The 27,578-nt window shown below is 63.9% G+C and overlaps 1 protein-coding gene across 1 annotated transcript; it reads left to right on the top strand.

The window, feature by feature from the left end:
• Positions 1-20,563: 20,563 nt before the first annotated feature.
• Positions 20,564-21,403, top strand: LOC117438997 (proline-rich protein 2-like). The gene has a single exon (XM_034074658.1). The coding sequence runs from the start codon at positions 20,564-20,566 to the stop codon at positions 21,401-21,403; it is 840 nt and encodes a 279-aa protein (XP_033930549.1).
• The last annotated feature ends 6,175 nt before the right edge of the window (positions 21,404-27,578 follow it).

The raw sequence follows: 27,578 nt of genomic DNA, 5'->3' as shown, positions 1-27,578 counted from the left end.
TGAAATGCTGCATCCACCCCTCTCTGTTGGACCATCAAAGGATTTTTAAACCCCTCCAATTAAGACCTTGTATCCTTCTAGTACCACTATCCTTAACTGCAGTGAGACAAATGAAGCTTACGGGTAATGCTTCATTTTTTCCCATGTCTTACTTTTTTAGAGTAAAAGCCCTATATAAATACAATTTTAATGTCCCTCTTTCTTACTGTCAAGTTTGACTGCCCACAAGACCTTAAAAGAACAAAATCCTATGCCACAAGCAGAAGAGGTGAAGCAGCACTCCTCAGCGAAGCTGATGAAAGGGACCTCCTCAGAGAGAAGCTGAAGAAAGGGACAGCTGTAACATAAAGATTTGGAGGATATCACAGAAGAAGATGTTTGCTTTGAACATCTTAGTACAAGTTACATTCTTAGTACAAGCTCTGGTTTCAATAATGGTTCTTTCTTAAGGCATGCTTAACTCCTGAAACTAATCTTGGTAGCTCTTATTTGATCAGAGATTGGTCCTACCCACCAGCATCACTGTGAAAAGGAGGCAGAGAAAATTTGCTTTTCAGAGCAAAATTTCAAGTTCTGACAAGGAAACCCACAGTTTTTTGCTTTTCTTTGTTGTGAAGCACAGATGAAGGCTCCAGTATCTTAAGGGAGTTGGGGGGTGGCGGGAAGTGGAATTGGTCCCTCTGACAGTCCGGCCATGCCAGCAGCCATACATTAGAGTATTGCTAGCTTTTCTTGAAAATGAGTAAAACAGTTATTTTCTAGCAACTTATGTTTTGCTAGACGTTGCAGGAGATTCAGCTTTTTAAAAAGATGTCAGTTCTGCTAAGAGCTTGGTCTTTGCAGCACCTCAGGGGGAAGGTAATCTATTTTGTACTCTGAAACTGCCTCTTAATTTCATTTGTTTTTCATGTTCGCTCCATTATTTTCAACTGCTTTATCTTCTTTGCTTACAAGTGCTATACTTCTCTAATCTTGCCCTTCCTCCCACTCTACCTTTCTGATTTTTAACAAATTAGCTTGTGCCTCCGTGACAAAAAGTTTGATCGTATCTCCTCAAGCTGTCTCCATAGGTCTCAGGCAAGCTGTCTGTTCGTGGGACCTTGTCTTCTCTGGAAGCTTGCTTCCTGGTTTTCCTCCAGTATGCTTCAACAGCAACTGCTAAATTAAAGGAGACATTTCTGGTGCTGTTTGACTTGATTGTTCTGCCACTTCCATGAACATTTCCTTCCCTGGCTGTCAGTGATTTCTCTCTTTTAAATCTGTCTGCTTCACAGACTGCTCTGACTTGATGGATCTCAAGTTTTGCAACAAACAAACTTTACTTGTTTTCCAACCAGCATCCTTCTTTCCCCTAGCTTTTACTTGTTGCATTTTCTCACTGGAGCCTTCTCACTCTAATTTCATCTAACAGCTCTGTGCTGCCAACTGCCAAATTCATCTCTCTTTAACCCATCTCCACTGCCTTGGATAGCTTTGTACACCCAGCCATTTGCTTAACATGCTCCCATCTATTTCTCCTACAAAAATGGATTAAAAGATCCTTACTTTTTGCATCCAGGTGTGAAGGTAAAAGGATAATTCAGCTTTTACACTCCTTTCCCTCAGTTTAAACAGCTCAAGTCAGACAAAAGATTCCTACAACCAAATGTTGTAGACTTACTTCTTATTTTTCTAATCGAGCCAGTTAAGAAACATTGTTTCTCATATTTTCCTACATCATTTAAAGCCCTAACTGTTCCACAAAGGATGTGGGTCTGGCTGCAAACCTGGGGTATGGCAGAAGAACAGCCATTCCTAATGTTCAGGTAGGTCTTCAGCCAAATCAGCACTTTGAGAAGACTTTAAAAAGTGTAATTATTATTATAATTGTCATAATCTTCTGTATACTCCTACCTAGTAGAATGTAGAAAAAAAAGGAAAGTGAGCAGACTACCAAAATATGTGCTAAATAGCCTTAGCTTTTTCCAGTATCAACCTATGATTGAAATATAGTCTGAAATAATTTGGCTTGGGAGGTCTGTAAAACATCATTGACTTGTTTCATTAACTGCCTTGTCCTAGCAGAGCACTGTTTGAACTATAGGGGTATGTTTGTCCTTTCAGAATGAGGTATTCTGTAGCTGTATTTCTGCAGACAGCTGGAATGCAACACTAACGTCAAGTCAGTAGCTCAGACTACTTGGATGGAGCACAAGGAGAACAAGGCCCACACTGTCCAAATGTGTATCAGAGATTGATGAGATTTTTTTCAGAGCAGAGGAAGTAGGCTCTACTCCTGCAAATTAATGTTAAAAAAGTCCTTTGATTCAGAGTTAGAAAAGGAGCCATGGACAACAAGGCTGTCTCTCTACCCTCTGTGGACCAGTCATGGTTTAAGCCCAGCCGCTCACTCACTCCCTTCCTTCTTCCTTCCCCTGCTCCTGGAGGGATGGGGAGGAGAATTGAAAGAATGTAAATCCCACGGGTTGAGATAAGAACAGTCCAGTAACTAAGGTATAACACAAACCACTGCTGCTACCACCAATAACAATAATGATAAGGGAAATAACATGGGAGGAGAATACAATTGCTCACCACCTGCTGACCGATACCCAGTCTGACCTGAGCAGTGATCTGGGCCTTCCGGGTGACTCCCTTTAGTTTCTGTACTGGGCATGATGAGGGCCCCTTTGGCTAGTTTGGGTCAGGTGTCCTGTCTCTGCTTCCTCACTGCTTCTCCTCCTCACTGGTAGAGCATGAGACTGAGAAAATCCTTGGTCGGAGTAAACATTACTTAGCAATAACTAAAAACATTGATGTTATCAGCACTGTTCCCAGGCTAAAAGTCAAAACCACGCACTGCACCAGCTACTAAGCAGGAGAAAAAATGACTGCTACTGCTGAAGCCATAACAGAAGCAATACATAGTATAATCCCACAGAAATTAAAGGGCAGCCAAAAACCAAAATACGCCAACAACCCCTCCAAACCCCTGCTTTACTAGTTATTTTTATAGGTGTGAGGCTGAGCTTTTATCTTTGCTTGGTGACTATGTGGTTTACAACAGCTGCATTAGTACTGTACAGCTGTCAATCCCCTTTCAAGTCAATCTCCTTTATTTTCCACTTCTGGAGACCGTATTTCAGGACTAAATGTCTTTTGATAGCACTGAGAAGTACCTGCTAAATAAGAAAAACCTTGCACAGACAGGCTAACTCAAGGAAAACAGAGACACCCTCACCAAGAGAGGTAGCCATTAGAAGGTCTGTGCTGATGCCCTAGCCTGGTTCAGTACCTCTTGATTCAGACACCAGTGTGTCCTTTCTTCTGAACGCATTACAACTCACTTGAAATTTCTGTTTGTAATTGGCAATATTCTGCTTGCTCCACACATATGGTAATTTTCATCCATGGCCACACCACAAATTCCTTGCTGCTAGTTGTGCAGCTATCAGCTTCTTAGTGCTCTAAATAGCTCCCATGTGTCACATTTGGACAGCTTCCCTGCTCCCAGCTGACATTCCCATACCACCGAAATCTGAATAGTTCTGCACAGCTCCTCAGTTTAGGAAATCTAGAAATATGCTGGTTTACTGTTTATTTCTTGGCAAGTTTTGACTTGTGGATCTTCTGGAGACTGAAAACAGGAAAAAAACATGCATGTACAATGCTCAAATTCAACAGTACATGACAGTGTACTGGTTCATATTTGTCACCATGAGGCTATGTCCCCAGGATAGTTGTTGCTTTGCTTAAGAGAAGCCTAGATAATTTGGCTGTAGACTTAGAAAGGTGGCTCTAGTTTCGATTAAAAATACACTTGCATTCTCTTCTGCCTTATTCTTAACCACACAGCTCCCCTCTCACAGAGGCACAATTCCTCTGTGCTCCTTTCCCTCTTGCCCAGATATTCTTTACTCACCACTTCTACTAAACAGAACACACATGTGTGACTCTTTCCCAGCTCCCACACTCAAGCCCCATTTTTCTTCCAGGTGATAGTGATACAAATTTAACTTCTGAAAAAACCCTCTAAAACTTACTTGATTTCTCCTTGTTTAGGCAAAGACAAGGCAGGTTTCCCTTCCTTCCTTACCTATTTGGCTGCTGAAAGACCCAGGAGGGACTGAGTTTGCCACCCTGAAGTCACAGTCCATGATCATGGCTACCTGAGGCTTGCAGACATGTGAAGTATAGTTAAGATGTAGGCTGACCTCTCCCCCATCTGTATGTCCTAGTTCTCCTAGGGCTGCATGGCAACACAACTGCACAGTGCTTTGTAGGGGAAATTAAGAAATGTTGTCTGCTCCAATTACTGTGCACTGCAAATGAGAATGTAAACAGGTTATTGGCACTTAATATCAGAGTGGGAGTTAACATCAATCTGTATTTTTCCATTCTAATATAATGTTACATCTTTTTCAATCTGTGCCCAAGAAACCATCAAAGTGATAGTTTTTTGAACTGCCAGTACTGCTAAACAAACAAACAAAAAAAGTGGGTAAAAGGTGAGACAGTCATGACCTTTTTTGAAATTTCTTCATGTTTCATATCTCCTGGGCAGACACTGGGAAAAAAATTCTTTCCTGTAAATTAAAAAATAGAACAAACAAAACAACTACCTTACTTTTCTCAGTGTTTGCTTTGGAGAACTGGCATAATTTGGAAAAGTGGGCTTAAAGCATTCATTATTAAAAGAAAAAAAAAAGGAAATATTATCACATTGCTTTTGCCCTGACAGTAATAGATCCAAGTTATTTTAACTGGATATATTTTTTGTCTTGGGTTTATTCAAGGCCCTTCAGTATCTTTGCAAGCTTCTAACAACAAAATGTATTTTCTCCACCAATGATGCCGAGAAAAGCATCATAAAGAAACTCAATAGTCAATACAACTATTAACTAGGTATTTGTTTATTCAGTGCTGGGCACGTCAGGGATTGCTCCTCCTAACACATGCACTCACTGTCCAGCTTGTCACAAATTTATGTTAGTAGATATACATATTCATAAGATTTTTGAGAAGAGGAGGGGTCCTTCTTGAAACTCTGCCACTCCTCCTTGAGCATGTGTACTGTCTTCAGTGGTAATCGACAGTGGTCATGAGGATGAAGGCCCGAAGTCTTCCTCTAGGTTGAAATTTTCACCTTTTCTCTTGGAGTATGTGAAGTACCTTCATGACAGTTTCCCAAACCACCAAAGCGGTCCTAACTGGTATACATCTTTATCTTTAGTACCACAAGTAGTCCATAATGGCTTAGGCCTAGACAAACAGTAACAAAATTGCTTAATTAACTGACCTTAAAATTTTATGCTAACTTTTTCTTAAAGCTTCTTTGTCTTAGTGGATTTCTATTATCACTAATAATTCTTGAAGACTATTATTGGAGAAGATGGAGAAAAATGAGGCACATAAGACTCCAGTAAACAGTACTTATTAGTAGCTATAACAAGCTACACAAATGATACCATTGACAGTTTAGTATTTTGAGACCAGCAATTATACAAATTTTATGATAGAATGTTTCTGTAAATTATAAATATTCCACTTGGATTTTTTACAAATGAGAATGTTTTTCCTGGGGAAAGCATTAGTGGCACTGAAAGAGCTTTGTGTTTGTGTGTGATTCCAGAGACCTGTTTTGCTGAAAGGAAAGATGCGAAGGTGACCAGCTGGCTCAGAGATGTTGAAAAAGCTTAGAAAATCCTGTTCTTAGGTTGCTGATTTTGGCATTAACTTGCTGGCTTGAAAAGTGATAGTGTGATCTGGAAACTTTCTTCAGTGGCCAGCTGTGACCACGGGCAGTTTCCAGTTTGCAAGGTTTTGGCAGAATTTTTAAAACTGCTGATGTTTGAGAGTACTGATGGTGCTACCTGAAATCAAGTGCTGCAGATGCTTGACAGCATCATGTCTAAAACCCAGCATGTGTACTTTACCTTGTTTTATTTTTCTGTTGTAAAGATGGTGTTAATCTGCATCATTCAGTGCATAATTATTATTTTTAATGTATGCATTTCTTTAGCTATCATTGTGTACCAGCTTTTTACTTGCATATTACATTTCATATTAGTTGTCCTCTTTGTTTGATATATACTTTTTGGAATACAATTATTTTCTGCTAGGACCTCCACCTCTTTGCGTCATGTAATGATATTCAGCCTTAAAGCCATTACAACAGGAGATAATTTATGAAACACTGAACAAGAAGCCCTCTCTCCCCTCAAGAATTGACTAAGACAAAAAAAAAGGAGTTTGTTCATGGGTGATAATTGCATTGTCTCATTCAATTTTCTTCTGAAATCCTATTACAGCTGTCCCAAGAAATCATGCATTATACAATCCAATTAATTAAAATATAATTCTAAAAGCTAATTGTCTATAAAAATCTAGAGTTGATCCTTTACTCCTTAGAAATAGGGAGGTAATTGCATTCATATGCCAATTCATGAAGATCATCACTGGAATATTTAATACAGGTCCAAAGTACCAACTTCTCTATGTTATATGGTGTTGGAAGAATAAAAACACATTAAAATATTGCAGTGAGGGTATTCCAACACAGATATGACTTTTCATTCCTTATAGGTCTCTATCTGAGAGAAAAATGCTTGCAAGGTCCCATGGCTAAAAAATGATGAAAAATTCCCTGGTCTGGTGCAGGAGGATCAGACAAGCTGATCATCTGGACACCTTCAAGCTTTAAAATCTATTGAACTTGTACACCAGTTAGGAAAACAATAAGATATCTCAAAGTGTTCCTTCCAAGACACAGGAAACTAGAATGAGAAAAGGAAATGTATTACAAGTGGTTGCATACAAGTAATCACTTGTTACTTATTATCTTTTCTGCCACAATAGTTACCTGAAATTGCAGTAATAAGGGTTGTTCCAGAGAGTCTGATTGAAAACTAGAGCTGGAAATAGGCTCTTTGCCCATTGAGCCAGGCCTTCCAGCCACTGCAAAGACACCAAAAGAAAGTGAGAAGAAATGTTGTTTTGTTCATCAAGGAAAACGAGGATATTAAGGATACTATCTGAAATGCTTTCTGACTGACTCGTCTAAACAAAATGCATCAACTCAGCTCAGGAGTGGCTGAAGAAAGTGTTCAGGAAGGAATATGGCATAATATCTTCAATTATACTTTTTTAATTTCATTTCATTCAATTTTTAATTTAAAAAAATTATCTTTTTTTTTTTTTTTTTCCACAGCTTTTCTTGAAGGAGAAAATAAGTATGGGACTGAATTTGGACTTCAGCCCACCACTTATCATGGCCTCTGCTACTCCTATGGACCCAAGTTGGTGGTACAACAGAAAGAGTCAAAATACACTGGGAATTCAGCTAATATCAACGTTTCTCTACTGGAAGTATCACATGAATGTCTTGATGCAGATCAGCAGTATAGACATTCAACAGTGACATTTCTATATAGGCAATGTTTAATAGACCAGAAAAAAACACACAGACATGAAGTTCCAAACACATGCATTTTATAGCAGAAAGAATCACTCAACCAACCATGCTCATTTCATAAAAAGAGAGAAAACAACCCTGAATCCCAGGGGGTGGAGGTGTGGGTGTGGTGGGGTGCAACAAAAACAGGTGCAGTAATTAATGTCCCAGTGATTTAGTGAAATGCTGTTGCACAGGTCAGATCACACAACCATAATGGCCTCTTAAGAGCAGTCACCCTTAACAGTACACAAGTTAGAAAGATAACTGAAGGGTTATTGAATTGATAAAGTGTTATGTATGGTTAAAAAAAAAAAAAAAGCAAAACCACCAGGAACAGTTAGGCTCTTCGGGCCTGGGCGCGGGGGCCTGGCGTTCGGGCGGGCCTGCAGGGCGGAAGGGCCCGGGCGGCCGGGGCCGGCGGGGGCCTTGTTGCCGACGGCAACGGCCCTGTGGGCCGGGGGCGAAGAGTGAGGGGCGGGCGGGGGGCAGCGTTGCGAAGCCAGGCGTGCGCTGAAGAGGCGCAGCACCAGTGTCCCCTCCTCACTCTTCGGCCCTGGGTGCGGGGGCCCGGCGTTCGGGCGGGCCTGCAGGGCGACCGGGCCCGGGAGGCCAGGGCCGGGGGGGCCTTGTTGTTGACGGCAACGGCCCTGTGGGCCGGGGGCGAAGACTGAGGGGCTGGCGGGGGGCAGCGTTGCGAAGCCAGGCGTGTGCTGAAGAGGCGCAGCACCAGTGCCCCCTCGTGGCTCTTCGGCCCTGGGCACGGGGCCCGGCGTTCGGGCGGGTATGCCGGGCAGCCGGGCCCGTGCGGCCTGGGCCGGGGGGGGGCCTTGTTACCGACGGCAACGGCCCTGTGGGCTGGGGGCGAAGAGTGAGGGGCGGGCGGGGGGCAGCGTTGCGAAGCCAGGCGTGCGCTGAAGAGTCGCAGCACCAGTGCCCCCTCCTGGCTCTTCGGGCCTGGTCGCGGGGGCCCGGCATTTGGGCGGGCCTGCAGGGCGGCCGGGGCCGTGCGGCCTGGGCCGGGGGGGGCCTTGTTGCCGACGGCAACGGCCCTGTGGGCCGAGGGCGGAGAGTGAGTGGCGGGCGGGGGGCAGCGTTGCGAAGCCAGGCGTGCGTTGAAGAGGCGCAGCGACAGTGCCCCCTCGTGGATCTTCGGCCCTCGGCGCGGGGGCCCTGCGTTCGGGCGGGCCTGCAACGAGGCCGAGCCTGGGCGGCAGGGGCCGGGAGGGGGCCTTGTTGCCGATGGCAACGGCCCTGTGGGCCGGGGGCGAAGAGTCAGTAGCGGGTGGGGGGCAGCGTTGCAAAGCCAGGCGTGCGCTGAAGAGGCGCAGCCCCAGTGCCCCCTTCTGGCTCTTCGGCCCTGGGCGTGGGGGCCCGGTGTTCGGTCGGGACTGCATGGCGGGCAAGGCTCGGCCGGCCGAGGCCGGGGGGCGGGCTTGTTGCCGAAGGCTACGGCCCAGTGGGCTGGGGGCGAAGAGTGAGGGGCTGGCGGGGGGCAGCATTGCGAAGCTAGGCGTGCGCTGAAGAGGCGCAGCACCAGTGCCCCCTCGTGGCTCTTCGGGCCTGGGCGCGGGGGCCCGGCATTCGGGCGGGCCTGCAGGGCGGAAGGGCAAGACCAGGCCGAGGCCGGGGGGGGGGGGGCCTTGTTGCCGACGGCAACGGCCCTGTGGGCCTGGGGCGAAGGGGGAGGGGCAGGCGGGGGGCAGCATTGCGAAGCCAGGCGTGCGCTGAAGAGGCGTAGCACCAGTGCCCCCTCGTGGCTCTTCGGGCCCGGGCGCGAGGGCCTGGCATTCGGGCGGGCCTGCAGGGCAGCCGGGCCCGGGGGGCCGGGGCCGGGGAGGCCTTGTTGCCGACAGCAATGGCCCTATGGGCCGGGGTCGAAGAGTGAGGGGCGGGCGGGGGGCAGCGTTGCGAAGCCAGGCTTGCGCTGAAGAGACGCAGCTCCAGTGACCCCTACTGGCTCTTCGGCCCTGGGTGCGGGGGTCCGGTGTTCGGCCGGAACTGCATGGCGGCCGGGGCAGAGGGGGGCCTTGTTGCCGACGGCAACGGCCCTGTGGGCCGGGGGCGAAGAGTGAGAGGCGGGCGGGGGGCAACGTTGCGAAGCCAGGCGTGCGCTGAAGAGGCGCAGCGACAGTGCCCCCTCCTGGCTCTTCGGCCCTGGGTGCGGGGGTCCGGTGTTCGGCCGGGACTGCGTGGCGGCCGGGCCCGTCCGGCCCTGGCCGGGGGGGGTCTTGTTGCCGACGGCAACGGCCCTGTGGGCGGGGGGGGAAGAGGGAGGGGCGGACGTGGGGCAGCGTTGCGAAGCCAGGCGTGCGCTGAAAAGGTGCAGCACCAGTGCCCCCTCGTGGCTCTTCGGGCTTGGGCGCAGGGGCCCGGCGTTCGGACGGGCCTGCAGGGCGGAAGGGACCGACCAGGCCGATGCCGGGGGGGGCCTTGTTGCTGATGGCAACGGCACTGTGGGCCGGGGACGAAGAGTGAGGGGCGGGCGGGGGGCAGCGTAGCGAAGCCAGGCCTGCGCTGAAGAGGCGCAGCACCAGTGCCGCTTCCTGGCTCTTCGGCCCTGGGCTCGGGGGCCCAGCGTTTGGGAGGGCCTGCAGGGCAGAAGGGCCCGACCAGGCCGAGGCCCGGGGGGGGCCTTGTTGCCGACGGCAACGGCCCTGTGGGCCGGGGGAAAAGAGTGAGGCAGGAGAGGGGGGCAGCATTGCGAAGCCAGGCGTGCGCTGAAGAGTCGCAGCACCAGTGCCCCCTCGTGGCTGTTCGGGCCTGGGCGTGGGGGCCCGGCATTCGGACCGGCCTGCAGGGCGGCCGGGCCTGGGCGGCCAGGGCCCTGGGGGGCCTTGTTGCCGACGGCAACGGCCCTGTGGGCTGCTGGCGAAGAGTGAGGGGCGAGCGGAGAGCAGCGTTGCGGAGCCAGGCGAGCACTGAAGAGGCGCAGCACCAGTGGCCCCTCGTGGCTCTTCGGGCCTGGGTGCGGTGGCGTGGCATTTGGGCGGGCCTGCAAGGCGGCCGGGCCCGGTCGGCCGGGGCTGGGGGGGCCTTCTTGCTGACGGCAACGGCCCTGTGGGCCTGGGGCGAAGAGTGACTGGTGGGCGGGGGGCAGCGTTGTAAAGCCAGGCGTGTGCTGAAGAGGCACAGCCCCTGTGCCCCCTCTTGGCTCTTCTGCCCTGGGCGCGGGGGCCCGGCGTTCGGGTGGGCCTGCAGGGCGGCAGGGCAAGACCAGGCCGAGGCCGGGGGAACTCGTGTTGCCGACGGCAAAGGCCCTGTGGGCCGGGGGCGAAGAGTGAGGGGCGGGCGGGCGGCAGTGTTGCTAAGCCAGGTGTGCGCTGAAGAGGCACAGCACCAGTGCCCCCTCGTGGCTCTTCGGGACTGGGCGCGGGGTTCCGGCGTTCGGGCGGGCCTGCGGGACAGAAGGGACCGTCCAGGCCGAGGCCGGGGGGGCCTTGTTGCCGACGGCAACGGCCCTATGGGCTGGGGCGAAGAGTGAGGGGCTGGCGGGGGGCAGTGTGGCGAAGCCAGGTGTGCGCTGAAGAGGCGCAGCACCAGTGCCGCTTTCTGGCTCTTCGGCCCTGGGCTCGGGGGCCCAGCGTTTGGGAGGGCCTGCAGGGCAGAAGGGCCCGACCAGGCCGAGGCCCGGGGGGGGCCTTGTTGCCGACGGCAACGGCCCTGTGGGCCGGGGGAAAAGAGTGAGGCAGGGGAGGGGGGCAGCGTTGCGAAGCCAGGCGTGCGCTGAAGAGTCGCATCACCAGTGCCCCCTCGTGGCTGTTCGGGCCTGGGCGTGGGGGCCGGGCATTCGGACCGGCCTGCAGGGCGGCCGGGCCTGGGCGGCCAGGTCCCTGGGGGGCCTTGTTGCCGACGGCAACGGCCCTGTGGGCTGCTGGCGAAGAGTGAGGGGCGAGCGGAGGGCAGCGTTGCGGAGCCAGGCGAGCACTGAAGAGGCGTAGCACCAGTGGCCCCTCGTGGCTCTTCGGGCCTGGGTGCGGTGGCGTGGCATTTGGGCGGGCCTGCAAGGCGGCCGGGCCCGGTCGGCCGGGGCTGGGGAGGCCTTCTTGCCGACGGCAACGGCCCTGTGGGCCTGGGGCGAAGAGTGACTGGTGGGCGGGGGGCAGCGTTGCAAAGCCAGGCGTGTGCTGAAGAGGCACAGCCGCAGTGCCCCCTCTTGGCTCTTCGGCCCTGGGCGCGGGGGCCCGGCGTTCGGGCGGGCCTGCAGGGCGGCCGGGCCCGGGCGGCCTGGGCCGGGGGGGCCTTGTTGCCGATGGCAACGGCCTTGTGGGCCGGGGGCGAAGAGTGAGGGGCTGGCGGGGGGCAGCGTTGCGAAGCCAGGCGTGCGCTGAAGAGGCGTAGCACCAGTGCCCCCTCCTGGCTCTTCGGGCCTGGGGGCGGAGGCCCGGCGTTTAGGCGGGCCTGCAGGGCGGCCGGGACTGGGCGGCCGGGGCCGGAGAGGAGTTGTTGCCGACGGCAACGGTGCTGTGGGTCGGGGTCGTAGAGTCAGGGGTGGGCGGGGGTCAGCGTTGCGAAGCCAGGCGTGCGCTGAAGAGGTGCAGCAGCAGTGCCACCTCCTGGCTCTTCGGGCCTGGGCGTGGGGGCCCGGCGCTCGGGCGAGCCTGCAGGGCGGCCAGGTCCGTGTGGCTGGGGCCGTTGGGGGCCTTGTTGCCGACGGCAACAGCCCTGTGGGCCAGGGGCGAAGAGTTTTGGGCCGGCGGGGGGCAGCGTTGCGAAGCCAGGCGTGCGCTGAAGAGGCGCACCAACAGTGCCCCCTCCTGGCTCTTCGGGCCGGGGCGCGGGGGCTTGGGGTTCGGGCGGGCCTTCAGGGCGGCCCGGCCCGGGTGGCCGGGGTTTGGGGTCGCCTTGTTGCCGATGGCAACGGCCCTGTGGGCCGGGGGCGAAGAGTGAGATGCGGGCGAGGGGCAGCGGTGCGAAGCCAGGCGTGCGCTGAAGTGTCACAGCACCAGTGCCCCCTCGTGGCTCTTCGGCCCTGGGCGTGGCTCCCCGGCGTTCAGGCGGGCCTGCAGGGCGGCCGGGCAGGACCGGCCCGGGCCGGGTTGGGCCTTTTTCCATTCGGCAACGGCCCTGTGGGTTGGGGGCGAAGAGGCAGGGGCGGGCAGGGGGCAGCGTTGCGAAGCCATGCGTGCGCTGAAGGGGCCCAGCCCCAGTACTTCTCCTGGGCCTTCGGCCCCGGGCCCGGGGGCCCGGCATTCGGGCGGGCCTGCAGGGCGGCCGGGCACGGGCGGCCGGGGCCGGGGGGGGGGCCTTGTTGCCGACGGTAACGACCCTGTCGGCCGGCGGCTTAGAGTCAGGGGCGGGCGGGGGGCAGCGTTGCGAAGCCAGGTGTTCGCTGAAGGGGCCCAGCCCCAGTGCCCCCTCCTGGCCCTTCGGCCCCAGGCCCTGGAGCCCGGTGTTCGGTCGGGCTTGCATGGTGGCCGGGCACGGGTGGCCGGGACCGGGGCTAGCCTTGTTGCCGACGGCAACGGCTCTGTGGGCCGGGGGCTTAGAGTCAGGGGCGGGCGGGGGGCAGCGTTGCGAAGCCAGGTATGCGCTGAAGAGGCGCAGTACCATTGCCACCTCCTGGCTCTTCGGCCCTGGGCACGGGAGCCCGGCATTCGGGAGGACATGCAGGGCGGCAGGGCCCGTGCGCGCTGGGCCGCGGGGTCCTTGTTGCCGACGGCAACGGCCCTGTGGGCGAGGGGTGGAGAGTGAGGGGTGGGCGGGAGGCAGCGTTGCGAAGCCAGGCATGCGCTGAAGAGTCGCAGCACCAGTGCCCCTACTGGCTCTTCGGCCCTGGGCGCAGGGTCCCGGCATTCAGGCGGGCATGCAGGGCGGCCGGGCTCGACCGGCCGTGGCCGGAAGGGGCCTTGTTGCCGATGGCAACGGCCCTCTGGGCCGGGGGTGAAGAGTGAGGGGCGACCGGTGGTAGCCAGGCGTGCGCTGAAAAGGCGCAGCACCAGTGCCTCCTCCTGGCTCTTCGGCCCTGGGCGCGGTGGCCTGGCGTTCGGGCGGGCCTACATTGCAGCCGGGCCCGGCCGGGCGGGGCCGGGGTGGCCTTGTTGGCGAGAGCAACGGCCCTGTGGGCCAGGGGCGAAGAGTTAGGGGCGGACGGGGGGCAGCGTTGCGAAGCCAGGCTGAAGAGGCGCAGCACCAGTGCCCCCTCCTGGGTCTTCGGCCTTGGGCGTGGGGGCCCGGTGTTCGGGCGGGCCTGCAGGGCAGACGGGCCCGGGCTTCCGGGGCAGGGGGGGGCCTTGTTGCCGAAGGCAACGGCCCTGTGGGCCGGGGAAAAAGGCGGGGGGGCCGGGCGGGGGGCAGCGTTGCGAAGCCAGGTGTGCGCAGAAGAGGCGCAGCACCAGTTCCCCCTCCTGGGTCTTCTGCCCTGGGCGTGGGGGCCCGGCGTTCGGGCGGGCCTGCAGGGCACAGAGGACCAGCCGGCCGGGGCCGGTGGCAGCCTTCTTGCCGACGGCAACGGCCCTGTGGGCCGAGGGCGGAGAGTGAGGGGCTGGCGGGGGGCAGCGTTGCGAAGCCAGGTGTGCGCTGAAGAGGCGCAGCACCAGTGCCTCCTCCCGGCTCTTCGGCCCTGGGTGCAGGGTCCCGGCCTTCGGGCGGGACTGCAGGGAGGCCGGACCCGGGCGGCCATGGCCGGGGGGGGCCTTGTTGACGACGGCAACGGCCCTGTGTGCCGGGGGCGAAGAGTGAGGGGCGGGCGGGGACAGTGTTGCGAAGCCAGGTGTGCGCTGAAGAGGCGCAGCACCAGTGCCCCCTCGTGGCTCTTCTACCCTGGGCGCAGGGGCCCTGCGTTCTGGCGGGCATGCAGGGTGGTCGGGCCGAGCTGGCCAGCACCGGGGGGGGCCTTGTTGCCGACAGCAACAGCCCTGTGGGCCGAGGGCGGAGAGTGAGGGGCGGGCGGGGGGCAGCGTTGCGAAGCCAGGTGTGCGCTGAAGGGGCGCAGAACCAGTGCCCCCTCCTGGCTCTTCGGCCCTGGGCGCGGGGGCCCAGCGTTCGGGCGGGCCTGCAGGGAGGCCGGACCCGGGCGGCCATGGATGGGGAGGGCCATGTTTCCGATGGCAACGGCCCTGTGGGCCGGGTGCGAAGAGTCAGGGGCGGGCGGGGGGCAGCGTTGCGAAGCCAGGCGTGCACTGAAGAGGCGCAGCACTATTGCCCCCTCCTGGCTCTTCGGCCATGGGCGCAGTGGCCCGGCGTTCAGGCGGGCCTGCAGGGCGTTCGGTCCCGCCTGGCTGGGGCCGGCGGGGGCCTTGTTACTGACGGCAACGGCCCTGTGGGCCGTGGGTGAAGAGTGAGGAGAGGGCGGGGGGCAGCATTGCGAAGCCAGGCTTGCGCTGAAGAGGCGCAGCACCAGTGTCCCCTCTTGGCTCTTTGGACCTGGTCGAGGGGGCCCGGCGTTCGGGCGGGCCTGCTGGGGTCGCGGGCCCAGCCGGCCAGGGCCGGGGGGAGCCTTGTTGCCGACGGCAACGGCCCTGTGGGCCGGGGGCGAAGTGGGAGGGGCCGGCGGGGGGCAGCCTTGCGAAGCCATTCGTGCGCTGAAGAGACGCAGCACCAGTGCCCCCTCGTGGAACTTCGGGCCTGGGCGCAGGGGCCTGGCGTTCGGTAGGGCCTGCAGGGTGGAAGGGCAAGACCAGGCCGAGCCCGGGGGGGGCCTTGTTGCGGACGGCAACGGCCCTGTGGGCCGGGGGCGAAGATTGAGGGGCGGGCGGGGGTCAGCGTTGCCAAGACAGGCGTGCGGTGAAGAGGCGCAGCACCAGTGCCCCCTCCTGGCTCTGTGGGGCTGGGTGCGGGGCCCCGTTGTTCGGGCGGGCCTGCAGGTTGGCCGGGCTCGGGCGGCGGGGGCTTTGGAGGAATTGTTGCCGACGGCAACGGCCCTGTGGGCTGGGAGCGAAGATTCAGGGGCAGGCGGGGGCAGCGTTGCGAAGCCAGGCTTGCGCTGAAGAGGCGCAGCACCAGTGTCCCCTCGTGGCTCTTCGGCCCTGGGCGCGAGGGCCCGGCGTTGGGCGGGCCTGCAGGGGTCGCGGGCCCGGCCGGCCAGGGCCCGGGGGAGCCTTGATGCCGACGGCAACAGCCCTGTGGGCTGGAGGCGAATAGTGAGGGGCGGGCGGGGTCAGCGTTGCGAAGCCAGCGTGCGCTGAAGAGGCGCAGCACCAGTGCCCACTCCTGGCTCTGCGGGCCGGGGCGCGGGGGCCCGGCGTTCGGGCGGGACTGCAAAGTAGCCGGGCCCGGGCTGCCGGGGCCGGGGGGGTCCTTGTTGCCGACGGCAACGGCCCTGTGGTCCGGGGGCGAAGAGTGAGTGGCGGGCTTGGGGCAGTGTTGCGAAGCCAGGCATGCGCTGAAGAGGCGCAGCTCCAGTGTCCCCTCGTGGCTCTTCGGCCATGGGCGCGGGGGCCCAGCGTTCAGGCGGGCCTGCATGGCAGCCGGGCCCGGGCTGCCGGGGCCGGGGGGGGCCTTGTTGCCAACGACAACGGCCCTGTGGGCCGTGGGTGAAGAGTGAGGGGTGGGCGGGGGGCAGCATTGCGAAGCCAGGCCTGCGCTGAAGAGGCGCAGCACCAGTGCCCCCTCCTGGCTCTTCGGCCCTGGGTGCGGGTTCCCGGTGTTCGGGCAAGTCTGCAGGGCGGAAGGGACCGACCAGACCAATACCGGGGGGGGCCTTGTTGCCGACGGCAACGGCCCTGTGGGCCGGGGGTTAAGAGTGAGGGGCGGGAGGGTGTCAGCGTTGCTAAGCCAGGCGTGCGCTGAAGTGGCGTAGCACCAGTGTCCACTCCTGGCTCTTCGGCCCTGGGCGCGGGGGCCCGGCATTCGGGCGGGCCTGCGGGGTGGCCGGGCCCAGCCGGCCAGGGCCAAGGGGGGTCTTGTTGCCGACGGCAATGGCCCTGTTTGCTAAGGGCGAAGAGGGAGGGGCCGGCGGGCGGCAGCGTTGCGAAGTCAGGCGTACGCTGAACAGGTGCAGCACCAGTTTCCCCTCGTTTCTCTTCGGCTCTGGGCGTGGGGGCCTGGTGTTCGGGCGGGCCTGCCGTGCAAAAGGGCCCGACCAGACCAAGGCCGGGGGGGGCCTTGTTGCCGATGGCAATATCCCTGTGGGTTGGGGGCGAAGAGTGAGGGGCGGGCGGGGGCAGCATTGCGACGCCAGGCATGCGCTGAAGAGGAGCAGCACCAGTTTTTCCTCGTGGTTCTTCAGCCCTGGTCGTGGGGGCAAGGCATTCGGGTGGGCCTGCACGGCGGCCGGAGCCGGGGGGGGCCTTGTTTCCGATGGCATCGGCCCTGTGGGCCGGGTGCGAAGAGTAAGGGCCGGGCGGGCGGCAGAGTTGCAAAGCCAGGCGTGCGCTGAAGAGGCGCAGCACCAGTGCCCTCTCCTGGCTCTTAGGCCCTGGGCGCGGGGGCCCAGCGTTCAAGCGGGCCTGCAGGGTGGCCGGGCCCGGGCGGCGGGGGCCGGGGAGAAATTGTTGCCGACGGCAACGGCCCTTTGGGCTGGGAGCGAAGATTCAGGGGCCGGCGGTGGGCAGCGTTGCGAAGCCTGTTGTGCGCTGAAGAGATGCAGCACCAGTGCCCCCTTGTGGATCTTCGGGCCTGGGCGCAGAGACCCGGCGTTCGGGCGGGACTGCAGGGCAACCGGGCCCGGGCTGCCGGGGCCAGGAGGGTCCTTGTTGCCGACGGCAACGGCCCTGTGGGGTGGGGGCGAATAGTCAGGGGCAGGCGGGGGGCAGCGTTGCGAAGCCAGGCTTGCGTTGAAGAGGTGCAGCACCAGTGCCCCCTCCTGGCTCTTCTGCCCTGGGCGCGGGTGCCCGGCGTTCGGGCCGGCCTGCAAAGCGGCCGGGCCCAGCCGGCCGGGCCCGGCGAGGCCTTGTTGCCGATGGCAACGGCCCTGTGGGCCTGGGGCGAAAAGTGAGGGGCGGGCGGGGGGCAGCGTTGCGAAGCCAGGCGTGCGCTGAACAGGCGCATCACCATTGCCCCCTCCTGACTCTTCGGCCATGGGCGCGGGACCCCGCATTTGTGCGGGCCTGCAGGGTGGCCGGGCCCGGCCGGCTGGGGCCGGAGGGGGCCTTGTTTCCGACGGCAACGGCCCTGTGGGCCGCGGGCAAAGTGTGAGGTGTGGGCGGGGGGCAGCATTGCGAAGCCAGGCGTGCGCTGAAGAGGCGCAGCACCAGTACCCCCTCGTGGGTCTAAGGGACTGTGCGCGTAGGCCCGGCAATCAGGCGGGCCTGCAGGGTGGCCGGGCCCGGGCGGCCGGGTCCGGGGAGGAATTGTTGCCGACGGCAACGGCCCTTTGGGCCGGAGGCGAATAGTCAGGGGCAGGCGGGGGGCAGCATTGCGAAGCCAGGCTTGCGCTGAAGAGGCGCAGCACCAGTGCCCCCACGTGGCTCTTCGGGCCTGGGTGCCTGGGCCCGGCGTTCGGGCGGGCCTGCAGGGGTTGCGGGCCCCGCCGGCCAGGGCCCAGGGGAGCCTTGATGCCGACGGCAACGGCCCTGAGGGCCCCAGTGCCAAGGGCCGAAGAGCCAAGAGGGGGCACTGGTGCTGCATCTCTTCAGCGCGCAACAGGCTTCGCAACGCTGCCCCCCGCTCGCCCCTCACTCTTCGCCCCTGCTGCACAGGGCCGTTGCCGTCTGCAACAAGGCCCAACCCGGCCTCGGCCTGGTCTTGCCCATTTGCCTTGCAGGCCTGCCAGAACGCCGGGCCCCCTCGCCCAGGCCCGAAGAGCCAGGAGGGGGCACTGGTGCTGCGCCTCTTCAGCGCACACCTGGCTTCGCAACGCTGCTCCCCGGCCGCCCCTCACTCTTCCCCCCCGGCCCACAGGGCCGTTGCCGTCGGCAACAAGGCCCCCCCTGCCTCCGGCCGGCCCAGCTCGGCCGACCTGTAGGCCCGCCCGAACGCCGGGCCCTCGCGCCCAAAGCCGAAGAGCCACGATGGGGCACTGGTGCTGCTCCTCTTCAGCGCACGCCTGGCTTCGAAACGCTGCCCCCCGCCCGCCCCTCCCTGTTCGCCCCCAGCCCACAGGGTCGTTGCCGTCTGCAACAAGGCCCAACTCGGTCCCGGCCGGCCCGGCCCGGCCCGACCGCCCTGCAGGCCCGCGCGAATGCCAGGCCCCCCGCTTAGGCTTGAAGAGCAAGGAGGGGTCACTGGTGCTGCGCCTCTTCAACGCACGCCTGGCATCGCAAGGCTGCCCCCCGCCCGCCCCTCACTCTTAGCTTGCGGCCCACAGGGCCGTTGCCGTCGACAACAAGGCCCCCCCCTGCCTTGTCCGCACGGACCCGGAGGCCCTGCAGACCCGCCCGAACGCCGGGCAGCCGCGCCTAGGGCCGAAGAGCCACGAGGTGGCACTGGTGCTGCGCCTCTTCAGCGCATGCCTGGCTTCGCAACTCTGCCCCCCACCCGCCCCTCACTCTTCGCGCCCGGCCCACAGGGCCGTTGCCGTCGGCAACAAGGCCCCCCCTGGCGCTGGCCGCCCTGGCCCAGCCGCCCTGCAGGCCTGCCCGAACGCCGGGCGGCCCCGCCGAAGACCGAAGATCCACGAGGGGGCACTGGTGCTGCGCCTCTTCAGCGCATGCCTGGCTTCGCAACGCTGCCCCCCGCCCGACCCTCACTCTTCGCCCCCGGCCAACAGGGCCGTTGCTGTCGGCAACAAGGCCCCCCCCCGGCCTCGGCCTGCTCTTGCCCTTCCGCCCTGCATGCCCGCCCGAACGCCGGGCCCCCGCACCCAGGACCGAAGAGCCACGAGGGGCAACTGCTGCTGCGCCTCTTCAGCGCAAGCCTGGCTTCGCAACGCTGCCCCCCGCCCGCCCCTCACTATTCACCCCTGCTCCAGAGGGCCGTTGCCTTCTGCAACATGGCCCAACCCGGCCCCGGCCTCCCGGGCCCAGCCGCCCTGCAGGCCCGCCCGAACGCCGGGCAGCCACACCCAGGGCCGAAGAGCCACGAGGGGGCACTGGTGCTGTGCCTCTTCAGTGCATGCCTGGCTTCGCAATGCTGCCCCCCTGCCGCCCCTCACTCTTTGCCCCTGGCCCACAGGGCCGTTGCTGTCGGCAAGAAGGCCCCCGGCAGCCTTGTCCCCATAGATCCGGCCGCCCTGCAGTCCCGCCCGAACGCCGGGACCCCGCGCCAGGGCCGAATAGCCAGGAGGCGGCATTGGTGCTGCGCCTCTTCAGCGCACGCCTGGCTTCGCAAGGCTTTCCCCCGTCCCCCCCTCACTCTTCGCCCCCGGCACACAGGGCCGTTGCTGTCGGCAACCAGTTTGCCCCGTCCGCTCGGGCCCGGCCGCCCTGCAGGCCCGGCTGAATGCCTGGCCCCAGCGCCCTGGCCCGAAGAGCCAGGAGGGGGCACTCGTGCTGCGCCTCTTCAGCGCACGCCTGGCTTCGAAAGGCTGAAACCTGCCCGCCACTCCCTCTTCGCCCCCGGCCCTGAGGGCCGTTGCCGTCGGCAACAAGGCCCACCCCGGCCCCGGCCGCCCCGGCCCGGCTGCCCTGCCGGCCCGCGCGAACGCCGGGCCCCCGCGCTTAGGCTCGAAGAGCAAGGAGGGGGCACTGGTGCTGCGCCTCTTCAACGCATGCCTGGCATCGCAAGGCTGCCCCCTGCCCGCCCCTCACTCTTCGCCCGCGGCCCACAGGGCCGTTGCCGTCGGCAACAAGGACCCCCCCGTGCCCCGGCCGCCTGGGCCCTGCTGCCCTGCAGGCCCGCCTGAACACAGGGCCCATGTGCCCAGGGCCGAAGAGCCAGGAGGGGGCACTGCTGTTGCACCTCTTCAGCGCACGCCTGGCTTCACAACGCTCCCCCTGCCCGCCCCTCACTCTTCGCCCCCAGCCCACAGGGCCGTTGCCGTCTGCAACAAGGCCCCCCCCGGCCCCAGCCAGCCGCGCCCGGCCGCCCTGCAGGCCCGCCCGAATGCTGGGCCCCCGCGCTTAGGCTCGAAGAGCAAGGAGGGGGCACTGGTGCTGCGCCTCTTCAACGCATGCCTGACATCGCAAGGCTGCCCCCCGCCCGCCCCTCACTCTTCGCCCCCGGCCCACAGGGCCGTTGCCGTCGGCAAGAAGGAGCCCCCCGCCTTGTCCGCACGGACCCAGAGGCCCTGCAGTCCCGCCCGAACGCCGGGCAGCTGCGCCTAGGGCCGAAGATCCACGAGGTGGCACTGGTGCTGCGCCTCTTCAGCGCATGCCTGGCTTCGCAACGCTGCCCCCAGCCCGCCCCTCCCTCTTCGCCCCCGGCCCACAGGGCCGTTCTCGTCGGCAGCAAAGCCGCCCCTGGCCCCGGCCACCCGAGCCCGGGCGCCCTGCAGTCCTGGCCGACCGCCGGGCCCCCGCGCCCAGGTCCGAAGAGCCACGAGGGGGCACTGGTGCTGCGCCTCTTCAGCGCATGCCTGGATTCGCAACGCTGCCCCCCGCCCGCCCCTCACTATTCGCCCCCGCCCCACAGGGCCATTGCCGTCGGCAACAAGGCCAAACGCGGCCCCGGCAGCCCAGGCCCGTCCGCACCACAGGCCCGCCCGAATGCCCGGACCCCCGCCCAGGGCTGAACAGCCAGGAGGGGGCATTGGTACTGCGCCTCTTAAGCGTACTCCTGTCTTCGCAACACTGCCCCCTGCCAGCCCCTCCCTCTTCGCCCCCGCCCCACAGGGCTATTGCCGTCGGCAACAAGGCCCAACACGACCCCGGACGGTCGGGCCCTGCCTCCCTGCAGGCCTGCCCGAACGCCAGGCAGCCGCGCCCGGGCCCGAACAGCCACGAGGGGGACTGGTGCTGTGCGTCTTCAGCGCACGCCTGGCTTCGCAACGCTGCCCCCCGCTCGCGCCTCACTCTTCGCCCCCAGCCCACAGGGCCGTTGCAGTCGGCAACAAGTCCTCCACGGCCACGGCCGCTTGGGCCTGGCCGCCCTGCAGGCCCGCCCAAAGGCCGGGCCACCGCGCCCGGGCCCGAAGAGCCACAAGGGGTCACTGGTGCTGTGCCTCTTCAGCGCACGCCTGGGTTCTCAACGCTGCCCCCCGCCCGCCGCTAACTCTTCACCCCCGGACCACAGGGCCGTTGCCGTCGGCAAGAAGGCCCCCCCCGGCCCCGGCCGCCCGGGCCCGGCCGCCCCGCAGGCCCGCCTGACTGCCGGGCCCCCGCGCCCAGGGCCTAAGAGCCAGGAGGGGGCACTGCTGCTGCACCTCTTCAGCGCACACCTGGCTTCTCAAAGCTGCCCCCCGCCAGCCCCTCACTCTTCGCCCCCGGCCTAAACGGCCGTTGCTGTCGGCAAAAAGGCCCCCCCCCCGCCTCGGCCTGGTCGGTGCCTTCCGCCCTGCAGACCCGCCCGAACGCCAGGCCCCCACGCCCAGGGGCGAACAGCCAAGAGGGGGCACTGGTGCTGCGCCTCTTCATCGCACGCCTGGCTTCGCAACGCTGCCCCCAGCCTGCCCATCACTCTTCACCACAGGCCCACAGGGCCGTTGCCCTCGGCAACAAGGCCCCTCCCGGCCCCGTCCGCCCAGGCCCGGGCGAACGGCACTCCTGGCCGAACGCCGGGCCCCTGCGCCCAGGGCCGAAGAGCCAGGAGGGGGCACTGGTGCTGCGCCTCTTCAGCGCACGCCTGGCTTCGCAACGCTGCCCCCGCCCGCCGCTCACTCTTCACCCCCGGACCACAGGGCCGTTGCCGTCGGAAACAAGGACGCCCCCGGCCTCGGCCTGATCTTGCCCTTCCACTCTGCAGGCCCGCCTGAACGCTGGGCCCCCTCTACCAGGCCCGAAGAGCCAGGAGGGAGCACTGGTGCTGCGCCTCTTCAGAGCACGCCTAACTTTGCAACGCTGCCCCCCGCCCGCCCCTCCCTCTTTGCCCCCTGCCCACAGGGCCGTTGCCGTCTGCAACAAGGCCCAACCCAGCCACGGCCGGCCGGGCCCAGCCGCCCTGCAGGCCCGCCCGAATGCTGGGCCCCGGTACCGAGGGCCAAAGAGCCACGAGGGGGCACTTGTGCTGCGACTCTTCAGCGCACGCCTGGCTTCGCAAGGCTGCACCCCGCATGCCCCTCACTCTTCGCCCCCGGCCCACAGGGCCGTTGCCGTCGGCAAAAAGGCCCCCCCTGGCCATGGCCGCCCGGGCCCCGGGCGCCCTGCAGTCCCGGCCGAATGCCGGACAACCACGCCCAGAGCCGAAGAGCCACGAGGGGGCACTGGTGCTACGCCTCTTCAGCGCATACCTGGCTTCGCAACGCTGCCCCCCGCCAGCCCCTCACTCTTCGCCCCCGGCATACAGGGCCGTTCCCATCGGCAACAAGGCCCAACCTGGCCACGGCCGGCCGGGCCCGGACGCCGTACAGTCCCGGCCGTGCGCCGGGCCCCCGCGCCCAGGGCCGAAGAGCCACGAGGGGGCACTGGGGCTGCGCCTCTTCAGCGCACGCCTGGCTTCGCAACGCTGCCCCCCCGCCGGCCCCTCACTCTTCGCCCCCGGCCCAAAGGCCCGTTGCCGTCGGAAACAAGGCCGCCCCCGGCCCCGGCAGGACGGGCCTGGACGCACTGCAGGCCCGCCCGAACGCCGGGCCCCCGCACACACGGCCAATGGCCCACGAGGGGGCAGTGGTGCTGCGCCTCTTCAGCGCACGCCTGGCTTCACAACACTGGCCCCCGCGCGACCCTCACTCTTCGCACCCGGCCCACATGGCTGTTGCCGATGGCAAAAAGGCCCAACCCGGCCCCGGACAGCCGGACCCAGCCGCCCTGCAGGCCCGCCCAAACGCCAGGCCCCCGCGCCCAGGGCCGAAGAGCGAGGAGGGGGCACTGGTGCTGCGCCTCTTCAGTGCACGCCTGGCTTCGCAACGCTGCCCATTGCTTGCCCCTCACTCTTCGCCCCCGGCCCACAGGGCCGTTGCCGTCTGCAACAAGGCCTAACCCGACCACGGCCGGCCCGGGTCGGCCGCCCTGCAGGGCCACCCAAACGCCAGGCCCCTGCGCCCAGGCCCGAAGTGCCAGGAGGGGGCACTGTTAGTGCGCCTCTTCAGCGCACGCCTGGCTTCGCAATGCTGCCCCCCGCCCGCCCCTCACTCTTCGCTCCCAGCCCACAGGGCCGTTGCAGTCGGCAACAAGTCCTCCACGGCCACGGCTGCTTGGGCCCGGCCGCCCTGCAGGCCCGCCCAAAGGCCGGGCCACCGCGCCCGGGCCCGAAGAGCCACAAGGGGTCACTGGTGCTGTGCCTCTTCAGCGCACGCCTGGGTTCTCAACGCTGCCCCCCGCCCGCCGCTAACTCTTCACCCCCGGACCACAGGGCCGTTGCCGTCGGCAAGAAGGCCCCCCCCGGCCCCGGCCGCCCGGGCCCGGCCGCCCCGCAGGCCCGCCTGACTGCTGGGCCCCCGCGCCCAGGGCCTAAGAGCCAGGAGGGGGCACTGCTGCTGCACCTCTTCAGCGCACACCTGGCTTCTCAAAGCTGCCCCCCGCCAGCCCCTCACTCTTCGCCCCCGGCCTAAACGGCCGTTGCTGTCGGCAAAAAGGCCCCCCCCCGCCTCGGCCTGGTCGGTGCCTTCCGCCCTGCAGACCCGCCCGAACGCCAGGCCCCCACGCCCAGGGGCGAACAGCCAAGAGGGGGCACTGGTGCTGCGCCTCTTCATCGCACGCCTGGCTTCGCAACGCTGCCCCCAGCCTGCCCATCACTCTTCACCACAGGCCCACAGGGCCGTTGCCCTCGGCAACAAGGCCCCTCCCGGCCCCGTCCACCCAGGCCCGGGCGAACGGCACTCCTGGCCGAACGCCGGGCCCCTGCGCCCAGGGCCGAAGAGCCAGGAGGGGGCACTGGTGCTGCGCCTCTTCAGCGCACGCCTGGCTTCGCAACGCTGCCCCCGCCCGCCGCTCACTCTTCACCCCCGGACCACAGGGCCGTTGCCGTCGGAAACAAGGACGCCCCCGGCCTCGGCCTGATCTTGCCCTTCCACTCTGCAGGCCCGCCTGAACGCTGGGCCCCCTCTACCAGGCCCGAAGAGCCAGGAGGGAGCACTGGTGCTGCGCCTCTTCAGAGCACGCCTAACTTTGCAACGCTGCCCCCCGCCCGCCCCTCCCTCTTTGCCCCCTGCCCACAGGGCCGTTGCCGTCTGCAACAAGGCCCAACCCAGCCACGGCCGGCCGGGCCCAGCCGCCCTGCAGGCCCGCCCGAATGCTGGGCCCCGGTACCGAGGGCCAAAGAGCCACGAGGGGGCACTTGTGCTGCGACTCTTCAGCGCACGCCTGGCTTCGCAAGGCTGCACCCCGCATGCCCCTCACTCTTTGCCCCCGGCCCACAGGGCCGTTGCCGTCGGCAAAAAGGCCCCCCCTGGCCATGGCCGCCCGGGCCCGGGCGCCCTGCAGTCCCGGCCGAATGCCGGACAACCACGCCCAGAGCCGAAGAGCCACGAGGGGGCACTGGTGCTACGCCTCTTCAGCGCATACCTGGCTTCGCAACGCTGCCCCCCGCCAGCCCCTCACTCTTCGCCCCCGGCATACAGGGCCGTTCCCATCGGCAACAAGGCCCAACCTGGCCACGGCCGGCCGGGCCCGGACGCCGTACAGTCCCGGCCGTGCGCCGGGCCCCCGCGCCCAGGGCCGAAGAGCCACGAGGGGGCACTGGGGCTGCGCCTCTTCAGCGCACGCCTGGCTTCGCAACGCTGCCCCCCGCCGGCCCCTCACTCTTCGCCCCCGGCCCAAAGGCCCGTTGCCGTCGGAAACAAGGCCGCCCCCGGCCCCGGCAGGACGGGCCTGGACGCACTGCAGGCCCGCCCGAACGCCGGGCCCCCGCACACACGGCCAATGGCCCACGAGGGGGCAGTGGTGCTGCGCCTCTTCAGCGCACGCCTGGCTTCACAACACTGGCCCCCGCGCGACCCTCACTCTTCGCACCCGGCCCACATGGCTGTTGCCGATGGCAAAAAGGCCCAACCCGGCCCCGGACAGCCGGACCCAGCCGCCCTGCAGGCCCCGCCCAAACGCCAGGCCCCCCGCGCCCAGGGCCGAAGAGCGAGGAGGGGGCACTGGTGCTGCGCCTCTTCAGTGCACGCCTGGCTTCGCAACGCTGCCCATTGCTTGCCCCTCACTCTTCGCCCCCGGCCCACAGGGCCGTTGCCGTCTGCAACAAGGCCTAACCCGACCACGGCCGGCCCGGGTCGGCCGCCCTGCAGGGCCACCCAAACGCCAGGCCCCTGCGCCCAGGCCCGAAGTGCCAGGAGGGGGCACTGTTAGTGCGCCTCTTCAGCGCACGCCTGGCTTCGCAATGCTGCCCCCCCGCCCGCCCCTCACTCTTCGCTCCCAGCCCACAGGGCAGTTGCCGTCGGCAACAAGGTCCCCCCCGGCCCCGGCCACCTGGGCCTGGCCGCCCTGCAGTCCTGGCCGAAAACCGGGCCCCTGCGCCCAGGCCCGAAGAGCAACGAGGGAGCATGGTGCTGCGCCTCTTCAGCGCAAGCCTGGCTTCCCAACGCTGCCCCCCGCCCACCCCTCACTCTTCGCCCCCGACAAACAGTGCCGTTGCCGTCGGCAACAAGGCCCAACCCGGACCCGGCCGGCCGCGCCATTCCGCCTTGCAGGCCCATCCGAACGCCGGGCCCCCGCGCCCCGGCAAGAAGAGCCACGAGAGAGCATGTTGCTGCGTCTCTTCACCGCACGCCTGGCTTCATAACGCTGCCCCCCGCCCGCCACACACTCTTCACCCCTGGCCCAGAGGGCCGTTGCCGTCTGCAAAAAGGCCCAACACGGCCCCGGCCGCCCCGGCCCGTCCACCCTGCAGGCCCACCCGAATGCCGGGCCCCCGCGCCCCGCCAAGAAGAGCTACGAGGGAGCATGGTGCTGCGCCTCTTCAGCGCACACCTGGCTTCGCAACGCTGCCCCCCGCCCGCGCCTCAGTCTTCGCCCCCGGCCCACAGGGCCGTTGCCGTCGGCAACAAGGACCCCCCCGGCCCCGGCCACCCGTGCCCGGACGCCCTGCAGTCCCGCCCGAACGCCGGGCCCCCACGACCAGGGCCGAAGAGCCAGGAGGGGGCACTGGTGCTACGCCTATTCAGCGCACGCATGGCTTCACAACGCTGCCCCCCGCCCGCCCCTCACTCTTTGCCGCGGCCCACAGGGCCGTTGCCGTCGGCAACAAGGCCCCCCCCGGCCTCCGCCGCCCGGGCCCGGCCGCCCTGCAGGCCCACCCAAACGCCGGGCCCCCACGACCAGGGCCGAAGAGCCACGACGTGGCACTGATGCTGCGCCTCTTCAGTGCACGCCTGGCTTCGCAAGGCTGCCTCCCGACCGCCCCTTCCTCTTCGTCCCCGGCCCACAGGGCCGTTGCCGTCGGCAACAAGGTCCCCCCCGGCCCCGGCCACCTGGGCCTGGCAGCCCTGCAGGTCCGCCCGAACGCCGGGCCCCCGCGCCCAGGTCCGAAGAGCCAGGAGGGGGCACTGGTGCTGCGCCTCTTCAGCGCACGCCTGGCTTCGCAACGCTGCAACCCGCCGGCCCCTCACTCTTCGCCCCCGGCCCACATGGCCGTTGACGTCTGCAACAAGGCCCAACCCAGCCCCGGACGGCCGGGCACGGCCGCACTGCAGGCCCGCCCGAACGCCAGGCCCCCACGCCCAGGGCCGAAGAGCCAGGAGGGGGCACTGGTGCTGTGCCTATTCAGCGCACTCTTGGCTTCGCAACGCTGCCCCCCGCCCGCCCCTCACTCTTCGCCCCCGGCCCACAGGGCCGTTGCCTTCGGGAAGAAGGCCCCCCCGGCCCTGGCCGGACGGGCCCAGACACCCTGCAGGCCCGCCCGAACACCGGGCCCCCGACCCCAGGCCCGAAGAGCCAGGAGGGGGCACTGGTGCTGCGCCTCTACAGCGCACGCCTGGCTTCGCAACGCTGCCCCCCACCCGCCCCTCACTCTTCGCCCCCGGCCCACGGGGCCGTTGACGTCGGCAACAAGGCCCACCCCGGCCCCGGCCGCCTAAGCCTGGCCGCCCTGCAGGCCCGCCCGCACGCCGGGCCCCTGCCCCCAGGGCCAAAGAGCCAGGAGGGGGCACTGGTGCTGCGCCTCTTCAGCGCACGCCTCGCTTCGCGACGCTGCCCCCCGCACGCCCCTCAGTCTTCGCCCCCGGCCCACAGGGCCGTTGCTGTCGACAACAAGGCCCGCCCCGGCCCCGGCCGCCCTTGTGCGGCTGCCCTGCAGTCCTGGCCGAACGCCGGGCCCCTACGCCCAGGCCCGAAGAGCCACAATGTGGCACTCG

The sequence above is a fragment of the Melopsittacus undulatus genome, chromosome 2 (assembly GCF_012275295.1).
Source record: "Melopsittacus undulatus isolate bMelUnd1 chromosome 2, bMelUnd1.mat.Z, whole genome shotgun sequence".
Taxonomy (NCBI): Eukaryota; Metazoa; Chordata; class Aves; order Psittaciformes; family Psittaculidae; genus Melopsittacus; species Melopsittacus undulatus.
Note: the sequence above shows the minus strand (reverse complement) of the source record. Positions and strands in the feature narration are given on the sequence as shown.

Bases quoted from the DNA above. Each gene is read 5' to 3' on its own strand.
- LOC117438997 (XM_034074658.1), top strand. From the start codon at position 20,564: ATGCCTGGCTTCGCAACGCTGCCCCCAGCCCGCCCCTCCCTCTTCGCC.